The following is a 9,971-nucleotide window of genomic DNA, read 5'->3' as shown; positions in this document are numbered from 1 at the left end:
TTAATATCCGCGTTACCAAATTGGCCCGTTATTACGAAGCTAAGGTTGATTCTACGATTTAAAGTCAGTGGATGTAAATGCAGTCTATTTGAGTCATCCAAGGCTAAAGTAGTCTATTCAAAGTCTTAAGCTAATTATTCTCGTTTTGACAGGTGCCAGTAGGAAACTAGGAACTTTAGGTGGCTATCACACTTGATTTTTCAGTAATGTCATTCGTGATTTGGTTATACATATAGGGAGGGGCAAATAAACTAGTTAGCTGTGGCCTTTAGGACACTTGTAAATGCATATCTAACTGCTTGTTGACATCTGAAAACCATCAGAAGGAGCTTTCAATAGAAAAATCAGCATGCATTATCCATGTGAAAAAATCAGTAACTAAGTTCTAACCTATTATGATAAGAAAACTAATCCAAAACTACAAGCATAATCCTAAGTTTGAAGGAATAAGAGGGATAGTGTATATATACTCCACAAAACATAAGTGTCTACGAGACTCTTATGGGAGAGTAACCAAAAGAAAAGGCCATAATCGCAACACAAAAATTGCCGGGTGAATTCACCTTCTCCAGACACTAAGAGGTTAATTCAAAATGCACTCCATATTACTTCAATGGAAGTGTAGTCAGGACATTCTGGGTGGGAAGTGGAGGGGTTGAAGAGCAAAAGGAGAGGAGGAGAAGTACTAATCGAATATAATTGCAGCTATGACTCTGGAACATGGTGGCTCTACACAATCTCACTGTTCTATACTTCTATTGCAATCATAATGTACATAACCTACCAAAAAAACAAGGTTTGGCTCGGAATAAAAATAACTTTCCTATATGTATTTACATTATGGTTTAGCCTCGATATCAAATAGGACCAGGCAAACCAACGCTAAAATTTCTAACCATATTGGAGCTCAGCAAGATTGTTATCTGCACTATGTGTCAACTAGCTATGATAAAAGCCTACTTGAATCCTGAGAACTTCAACCATACGCGAGTATGAGCATATGGTAAGCTAACTAGCTATGATAAAGTAGCAACATTATAGCTAGATAGTAGTTTATGAGGTTCAAAAACAATGTTTGATAAACAGATGATGCAAAAGAACTTTGAGGAGTATTTGTAGTCCTTTCATCTGATTTTTCTGCATTATCATTTCCAGGCCCAACAGCAACAGCAGGTGGCACATTGGTGGTATTAACGGGCTGTGATGGGAAATGGTCTATTTTCTCAATGTCATAACCTGCATGAAGGTCACAAATCCAAACAAGTATTAACAAACTACAGTTTTTGCCATATTTAAGTTATTGGAGAAAACAACACCAAGAACAATACTCACAATCAAACTTCTTCCAACCAAGGATGATTTTTTCTCGATCAAACACAAAGCGGTATCCAGTCATGAAGTTTTCTGGAAAATGATCAGTAAGAGCAATCACAATCAGATATCATAATGGTATAGAGCCAGGCCCATCTATAGTTTTGGTTTATACAATGTTACACCTCCATGTTATATTGTTCACGCTCCAAACGTTCAATGCTTGTTGTGCGAGGGTGAAAGGTAGAGCGTGTGTGTGTGAGATTCCCACATTTGTTGAGAGTATAAGTTGTTGTCTACTTATATGGTCTTGGCAATCCTCGCCTCATGCTAACATTTGGAGTTGAACAAGGTCCATTTTTAATAGTATTTTCTGAAATAATTTTTAGCACATAGTATTCTGGCTAAATTGCCCAAATTCAATTGAGTCGTTTTTTGAGACCACTAAACCTGAGTCTTTAATGCAAAGGTGTAATCAACTTTTCCATGTAAAATATTATTTTTGCTCCGAGTTTAAAATACACTTCTCTTTTTTTTCTTTTTCTTTTTTTCTTTTTTTCATGTAGCAGTAAAGACATTCTTACCACGTGTTTGAAACTTCACTTCAATGAAAATGAAAAATAGAAAGTTCAAAAACAATTCGCACTTAGGAAATCTTACGTCCAATTATATTTAGATCTTGACTCTTCACAACAGCCAGGCAATACACGAGTTGGTTCTGCATAGGAGACAGTATTTTAGTACATTTACAGGAAAGGCAATAATTGAAAGTGAAAAGAAAATATTATGCAAGATAGTTGAAAAATTATACCTGCATGGATATGACAATAATTGGGTCAGTGACAACAAGTTGGCCTCCCCCTTTCATAGTTAGGCTTAAACTAGGAATCAAGCTAGTGTTTGCATCAGGACTGTCCAATTGAAATCATAAAATGATAAAAGGGAAACATAGTAAATAATAAAATGTTGAAAAAAAATGTTTGTGTGTGTGTATTAGCATATTTTACCTCATATCATAACAATATTCAAAAGGGATCCTCGGATCAGGTGCACGCCGCTTGTCTCGTACTTGAGAATGGAACTATTGAGGAAGAAGGCATTTGAATCTTAAACATTGTCTAACAATGTCTACAAATAAGTATACCATTTGAAAAGGATACTTACACTCTCTGAAAGCTTTGTATAGGATAGGCCCGCAAGATATGTAAAGGAGGTTCCGGTATCAAAAAGTGCTGTAAAACCTGAATCAACGAGAGTTGCTCCAACACGTATTTGATCCACAGAAATGTTATATGTTGGGCTGCAAAAGGTTTGCCACGAGAGCATGATTAAGTGAATACAAAAGATCTTTGATGGAGCAGACAAAAATAAATTTAAGGTGGTGTTTAATGGTGTGATTACCACTTACTGTAATGGGTTTATATTAAAAGGGGTCTCTTCCTGGTCAAAGCTACCCTTGTCTCCAAAACTAATCCGTCCTGCCCCATCACTACCAAAGCACATGGAGAAGGAATCTGCCATAAAACCTTCCCGAGACAGAATACTAGGGACTGATATATTCTCGAGACCAAGCCCAAATAAACCGTTTGGTGCTGCAACATCTAGAAAAGAACCAGTTTGCTCCTGTCCACAACTGCACACTTGAAATAGTATCAGAAAATGAATTTGAGGACTTGGTCAGAAGCAGAAGAACTCCTCAGCTAATCAGTTAACCCAAATGTACTTTCCATACAACACATATAACAGTTAAAATTAAACTACCAGACATCAAACTAAACAAACAAATTCACGTCAATTAGATAAAAGAAGTTCAGGATACTTACCCAAAGATCACACGCGCCTGAACAAATTTTTTCTCATTGTCTTCTGTTCTCAAATGCAAAATATCATCCACCAAAATTCCTGAAGTTGAAGTTTCCGAGGATACATAGGATACTGAATAAGGGCAGTGGTTATATACACCAAGGCAATTATTGCGCTCTGTACACAAGCTATCGCTGCAGGTGACCTTCTTGCTAGTTGACGATCCGTTCAGGCTGTATATGCTAAGCTCAAAATCCTGGAACAAAAACATAATCCCCTTCAAAAGGAGTGAAAATGAAACAATAACCACTAAAAGGAATGCATCTCATTTCTCCAACAGTCTGTCTAACCACTCTCATAATTTATCTTGCAAATCAAAGTTAACAGTAAATTTAATTCCATCAGACCATGGCCTAGATGAGAAACTGACAAAATGAACATACAAGTTTGGTGAGTAAGGCTGTGAGGGAATCAAACAACAGTAAAATGGTAACCCCAACTGGAAAACTAGGCAATAAAACACTGTTGCTTGACAAATCAATTGTTCATAAGTGCCCAAAAGCTACCATACGGGAGAACTAGTTTGCTATCTGTTCATAGTTGAGAATAATGTACACGTGAATTAGATAAAGGAATCTATGATCATGCATACTCGTGAAAATTTAGATGTAAACTTCTCTTTGGCTGCTTCACAAAATTATCCAAAAATGTAGAACCCATACTATAATGCCCTTATAAGTGGTCATTTTCTAGTTTAATGTACCGACTCTTATCAGAACATAAAAATTACACTCACGAGTCATGGTATACGACATTCCTAAAGGCACAGAGTTTTGTGGATACTATCATAGGTTTGTAAATCAATGACAGTGGTTTTCACTTTTCACACGCAAGTAGAGGTCATCATTTACTACATTCTCACAGGTGACCTCTCGTATAAGCTCCTCACATTTCCATCATATGCATCTTGTGCCTAAATAGCATATAATTCATGGATGCAACAAAATGGTTTAGCTGTCAAAGGCACAATGTTTCAATCAATAAATTCATACACATATAAGATACCCAAAAAATGAAGGGAAAGTAAAACATACAGAGCTGTAAAGTGTAGGATCATCAGTAGAAGCACATCTGCCACATTCACAAGGCACCCAAAATAAACCACTCCCAGTATCAAGAGCCACAAGAAACTTCAAACCAGGTGTCCCCAATGTCACTGTGGTATAATGCAAGCTACAAAAATACCCCAAAACAAATTCAAGAACTTCAAAAAATACACCACAAAATTACTCCCAAGAAAATAAAAAGAGGGTTTTGGTCTTACAATCCAAGAGAACTGATCCGGAAAGTGGAATTTCCATCAGAGAAAGTAAGTGGTCCATCAAATTTGAAGAGCTTCTTGCCATGTAACAACTTATCATGGTTAGCCAACTGAGTGTAGTATTGGAGACTTCCCTTTACAGGCCAATTTTGAAGTGGACCACCAATTTTTTTCTGCAGTGACCACTTCTTGACTGTTTCAGAGAAACGATGGTGCATTTCAAATGTAAAAACACGGCCATTGCATTGTCGAAATGGGAAAAATGAGAGCAATGTTAGAAAGAAAATAAAGAAAGAAGACATTTTTCTTCTATCCTTAGAAACTCAGATCTTGAACTGAAATTATTGGGTTAGGTTTACAGAGGGAGAATCAAGAAAAGGAAAAGGAGAGAGAAAAAGGGGTTAGTTTGGGAGTAGAGTAAATTTTGAGAGTTGTTTGTTGAGGAATGTTGGGTTTTAGTTCAAGAAAATAGGATTACTCCATTGTACTGAGTCGGTTAGGAGCTTTCATGGGGTTGTTCATTGACTCAATTTCCAAAACTAAGTTTGCCAAGTTGAGAAAATTTCGCTGAGGTGATTGATTTGCTTTTTTGATGGATTTTTGGTCTTTAATACTTGAACAATCACAGTTGTGAATAATGATAATCTAGCACGTGATGGGCCACTATGATGTCAAATGGACAGGTTAAGTCCATTTCTCGCATGTTAAAAATTGTGTTGAGCAAAATTCAACCAAGATTTGGATGAGTCATAATTGGGGCATAACTAATGACTCATTCGTTTGACCTTAATGAAAAATTTAAATTTTTAATTATTTGGATCTTAATTATTAATTATATTTATTTTTCTCTTTTACGACTTAATAATTTAATAGATTTAAATAGTTATGATTTGCAACAAAAAATTTAATATTATTAAGATGCTAGGTATTCGATATTTTTGTAAAGATGTCATTTCACCATTACTTTAATCAAATTTCACCGCTAATACCGTCGTCGTCCATCATTATCTACTACTATAACAATCATCCTCAGCCACAATTACCACCATCACCAATCTCCACCATTAGCCATCATTTTTCATTATCACCGCCAATCATCGTTACCATAACAATCATCAATCAATTATCAACCGCATCTAATTGGGCTACAACTCGGTATGGACTATGGCATTAATGATTTGGTGGCAGAAGCGGACTCAAAGATGCTAACAATGTGCGTCAAAGGTGAAGCTACAGTGCCATGGAGAATAGCTCAAACAGTGGAGGATATAAAAAGGAGAATTGAGGAAAATGGGATCCAAATCCAACACTATTTTCGTGAAGCAAATCGAGTAGCAGACAAGCTTGCAACAATCAGCCAAATACATAGGAGAAAGCTAATCTTTACAAGTTTTGAGAGGTTGCCTAGAATAGTCAGGGGTTTAACACAGCTGGACAAAATGGAGATGCTTTCCTTCCGAGTCCGCCAACTGAAGGCAAATGAAATTTGCTACAACCCACCGTAGTGCATGTGGTAGCATTAGTCTTCTAGTTTGTTTTCAGTTTTTTTTTTTTTTTTGGTTGCACCAAGTATGTAAAGAGATTGGCCTGTCGATCCCTCAAAGCGGAAAGGTGGACTCTTCCTCCACAAACTTTGTTCCCACTCTCTGGCAATGAATAACATGGTGAGTTGAATTTAAAAAAAAAAAAAGTGACCACCATTACTAACTGCTACATATCCACAATCATCACTATCAACCAACACTCTCACCAATCACCATCACAGTCGGCACCCACAACCACCACCATAAGTCACTACTATTACGAACCACCATATATTATTGGTGGATATAATATTAGATTAATTAGTACTTTGTATGAATCTCATATTTATTAATTTTTAAATAATTAAAGACATTTATGCATTAAGATGTTGAAAAAACGAACAATCCTAATTATTTAGTCGTATATTAATACGATATATTAATATTTAGATGTGTATTCAAACTTATACATTTTAATCTTAACACACATCTTAATATTTAGATTCAAATGTCTCAATCTTAATAGAAAGAGTTAATGGTCACAAACACACACAAACTATCACTTTTTAGCGAGTTTCATACCTCAATTATCAATTGTTCCTTTACCTACCTAAATTATCACTCCATTTATATTAAAACACACCTCGATGAGGAGTTGGCCAACTATCCATTGTTATCTTTACATACCTAAACTAACATCGAGGTGTATCCGACTAGAATGATACTTTAGGTAGATAAAAGGTACGATGGATAATTGAGGTATGAAACCCGCGAAGAAGCGATAATTTAGGTATGTTTCTTTGTTATCAAAATTGACCTTGAACAAGTACGAGAGATCAAATTCAAAGTAATGAGTAATCCGGAAAGGATAAATCAATAAATTAATTATAATCTAACGCCATGTAAAGATTGATCAAGATAAGATTAGTTATCAACAGGTTATAACTCGGCCCCTACGCTTTAGATTTAAGCGACTTGGACGAATTATATCTGTATGGGGCAGACTTGACACTTGTCTAATTCCCAAGAAAGTGATACTCTAGGGTTTTATTAAATTTGCTCTTTTTTTTGACATGTTAATATCTATTTTTAATTTTTATATAGAGCTGGCAGACTGTTTCCCAAGTGTTTTAATGAATTTTATAATTCTCCTGACCGCTAAAGCAAGTTGTGAAATAAATATTGTATCTGCATGACAACGAACGAGACAAACACCTTTAAGCGGCTCCTTTTCTATTTCCTTCTATCCATGTGGGGCATGAAAAATTAAATATTCTTCAACTTTATAAACTTTGTTTGAAAATAATTTATACTAGTATGTTCTTTTGTTGTCTCATTGAACTGACACTTATATTTAGATCTTAATTTTCTTAAATTTCGGTCCCCACACTAACTTGGGGGATATAATTTAGTTTGGAAGTTTAAATTTGTGGACATCCAAGTCAGAAAGGTCATTTCTTTATCTCTGTTTTCATTGCAAAATAAGAAGAAAAAAAAACTTAGATTCCTCCTGATTTTGTTGATAGCTCAATTCTATTTCTGTTATCTTCTTTTTTCTGCTTTCTCAATTCCATTTTCATTTAGGCGTTTAGCAGTCCATATTAGTTAGCCAATTCGTTTCATACTACATATGTATAATAAGAACCCGATTTTCTTTTTCAAAAGAAAGATTCCATACACAAGGTTCCTTCAATGAACTAAATTTATCCTGAATTTCCACTTTAAACAAAATCTCAGATAATGCACAAAAGTTTTGACAAAAAGACGAAAAGAGAATTCAAGTCATTAATTGCTCAAATTAGTAAGCATTTACCCAAAAACTCGCCTCTCAATTGACAACTAGTGCAAGTCATTCTCAAAGTTAACATGTACATATAATGTTCAGTTGAATCAAAACCCAAAAAAGAAAAATCGTACTACATATTTACATATTGTTTGCTCACGTCACAACCTAACAGGGCACTATTGCACTACCCATTAAAAAATAACAAAAAAAAAGAAGATAACTCCCTCAAAGAGGGATCTTGACTTATACATCTTATCATTATGCTTCTTAAAGTAAACAAAATTGTGAATTTTTTTTAATCTCTGTGTATTGCTCAAGCTGGAGAGACAGAGGTATAAATCCATATTTATCAGACAAGTTGGTTCTTGTCAAAGGTGAAAAATGCTCCATCTGCTGAATAAATTGCACGTCGTGTACCAAAGGATTACCGGTTCTTCCAGGAGGAGAACCCGAGTAACAAGATGGTGAATTTCGTCCATCTCTAGTCTGCATTGGAAAAAGAAATTAAGAAAATCTACTATTGCCATCAAAATAAGAAGTATAATCGACTTGCCAAATTAAAAAGAAGTACGTGAAAAATCATAAGACGCATGCAAGATTTGAAGTCATTAGAGAACAAACCTTTTCAGCGACAATGTTGAGAATCCCACTTCTTCCATCAAAATTCTTCTGGCTGATCACATGAATTTTCCAAATGTTATTTCTCAAGAGATCTCACAAATATAATACCCCATTTTGATAAAAATATTAAGCGTGAATTATTGGAGTAAAAGAATTAAGTACCTGTTATCATTGCAATTTAGGGATTTGAGGAATTCAGGAAGAGTAGAGGATCCAAGTCTTCTAGGCTTAGGGCAAATAGGCGGCACATCATTTTCTACATTTTTCTCCTCAACAAAAATGCTCTTCACTGAAGAATGATACATCTGTCTCTCAATGTTTCTCTAATTAACATATGAAAAGTGTAATTCTACTAATTAAATGTCACAAGTAAGAGAACTTGTGACACTTTCTATAACTGTTCCTGCTTATTTATACCTTTCTGGAAAACGATTACACATGTTTGTACCATAAGTTAACATCGGCCACAAGTTGTGTCTCAAAGACTGGGACAAAGAAAGAGATAAAATAGTGATTAGTGGGGTCCACTGGCTTATACAAGTTTAGTTAGTTATAGTGAAAGGTTGAATGAGGCAATTAATTGCTTGGCCAAGATTTCCCGTAACTTAAGGTATTTGACTATAGCTTATTTTTCCTATTTCTTCTCCATTTCTCATCTTGCCTATAATTCATTGGTCCAAGTATTTAGGTTTCCTAACACTTATTGCATTCATAATTTAACTCAATTTTCTGCTTATGTTTTGAGAAAATTATCTTTTAACGTATACATGCATTTGCTAATGTTAACTTCTTTAATCATAAGTAGGGTTAGGGTTGTCACTATATGTCACAAGTTAATTCCCTAGATGATCACTCAAGTTTGAAGAATTGCCTCAAAATATCACTTTTGTTACTTTTAGGACAATACAGTCACTCAATTATCACTATTTTCCTCAAAATATACTAAACACCTCAAAAGCCTCCTTCTTTCCTAGTTGGTATGCTATATCATTAAAGTCAATTTTTTGAATAATATACCTATTTAACTCATCAAACTCATTTAACCAAATTCATATTTTATACTTAGTCAAGTGTAACCCGGTTAAAAAAGCGGCAAAGTAAACCATGCTTTCTATTATGCCACTTTTTCAAATCTATGTTTCTTTTTTCTCAATTCAAATAAAAGAAAATTTAAATTTAAATTTAAGTAGGTTTGTCTTTCTATTCAAATTCAAATATTCTTAAATATCATATTTTTTTTCCACATTAAATGACATATTCTTTTCACATTAAAATGGAATTACATAGATAACAAAAAAATTACTTTCGTATAAGCTTAACATATAAGAAAACTAATTGAATCTTATATTTTAAAAAATAAAGTTAGTGTAAAAATTTTCCTTTGTATTTTGAGTTATCTATTCTTAATTATGTAGTATGTAATTTTTTTGTATTTTAATTTCTAGACCATCGAGAAATTATCTTTGCATACATAAAGCACTTCTTCAGCTAACTTAGTTGTTACAAATTTAATTATTAGTATGCATAAGCAGATAATTCAATTCTTACAAAGTATACATAACCAAGAAAATTCAATTCAAGACTTATAAGAATCATCTATTGATAT

General features: G+C 34.3%; 2 protein-coding genes across 2 annotated transcripts; both read right to left on the bottom strand.

Moving 5' to 3' along the window:
• Positions 1-689: 689 nt before the first annotated feature.
• On the bottom strand, positions 690-5,040 carry LOC132046398 (aspartyl protease family protein 1-like). The gene is made up of 10 exons (XM_059437022.1): positions 4,439-5,040; positions 4,209-4,347; positions 3,135-3,370; positions 2,720-2,944; positions 2,476-2,611; positions 2,319-2,392; positions 2,123-2,222; positions 1,972-2,029; positions 1,333-1,404; positions 690-1,236 (listed from the first exon to the last, which is right to left on the bottom strand). The coding sequence occupies exons 1-10, from the start codon at positions 4,735-4,737 to the stop codon at positions 1,013-1,015; spliced, it is 1,563 nt and encodes a 520-aa protein (XP_059293005.1). The 5' UTR covers positions 4,738-5,040; the 3' UTR covers positions 690-1,012.
• Positions 5,041-7,701: 2,661 nt separating this feature from the next.
• On the bottom strand, positions 7,702-8,829 carry LOC132046399 (uncharacterized). Its single transcript, XM_059437023.1, has 3 exons — positions 8,528-8,829; positions 8,366-8,417; positions 7,702-8,230 (listed from the first exon to the last, which is right to left on the bottom strand). The coding sequence occupies exons 1-3, from the start codon at positions 8,668-8,670 to the stop codon at positions 8,012-8,014; spliced, it is 414 nt and encodes a 137-aa protein (XP_059293006.1). The 5' UTR covers positions 8,671-8,829; the 3' UTR covers positions 7,702-8,011.
• Between the last annotated feature and the right edge of the window lie 1,142 nt (positions 8,830-9,971).

This window comes from Lycium ferocissimum, chromosome 2, assembly GCF_029784015.1.
Source record: "Lycium ferocissimum isolate CSIRO_LF1 chromosome 2, AGI_CSIRO_Lferr_CH_V1, whole genome shotgun sequence".
Lineage (NCBI taxonomy): Eukaryota > Viridiplantae > Streptophyta > Magnoliopsida > Solanales > Solanaceae > Lycium > Lycium ferocissimum.
Note: the sequence above shows the minus strand (reverse complement) of the source record. Positions and strands in the feature narration are given on the sequence as shown.

Coding starts and splice junctions, on each gene's coding strand:
- LOC132046398 (XM_059437022.1), bottom strand. CDS start 4,737: ATGTCTTCTTTCTTTATTTTCTTTCTAACATTGCTCTCATTTTTCCCA. Junction 4,348..4,438: donor CGGATCAGTTCTCTTGGATT/GTAAGACCAAAA, acceptor GTATTTTTGTAG/CTTGCATTATACCACAGTGA. Junction 2,030..2,122: donor TTATTGTCATATCCATGCAG/GTATAATTTTTC, acceptor TCTCCTATGCAG/AACCAACTCGTGTATTGCCT.
- LOC132046399 (XM_059437023.1), bottom strand. CDS start 8,670: ATGTATCATTCTTCAGTGAAGAGCATTTTTGTTGAGGAGAAAAATGTA. Junction 8,418..8,527: donor CTAAATTGCAATGATAACAG/GTACTTAATTCT, acceptor TCATGTGATCAG/CCAGAAGAATTTTGATGGAA. Junction 8,231..8,365: donor TCAACATTGTCGCTGAAAAG/GTTTGTTCTCTA, acceptor TTTCCAATGCAG/ACTAGAGATGGACGAAATTC.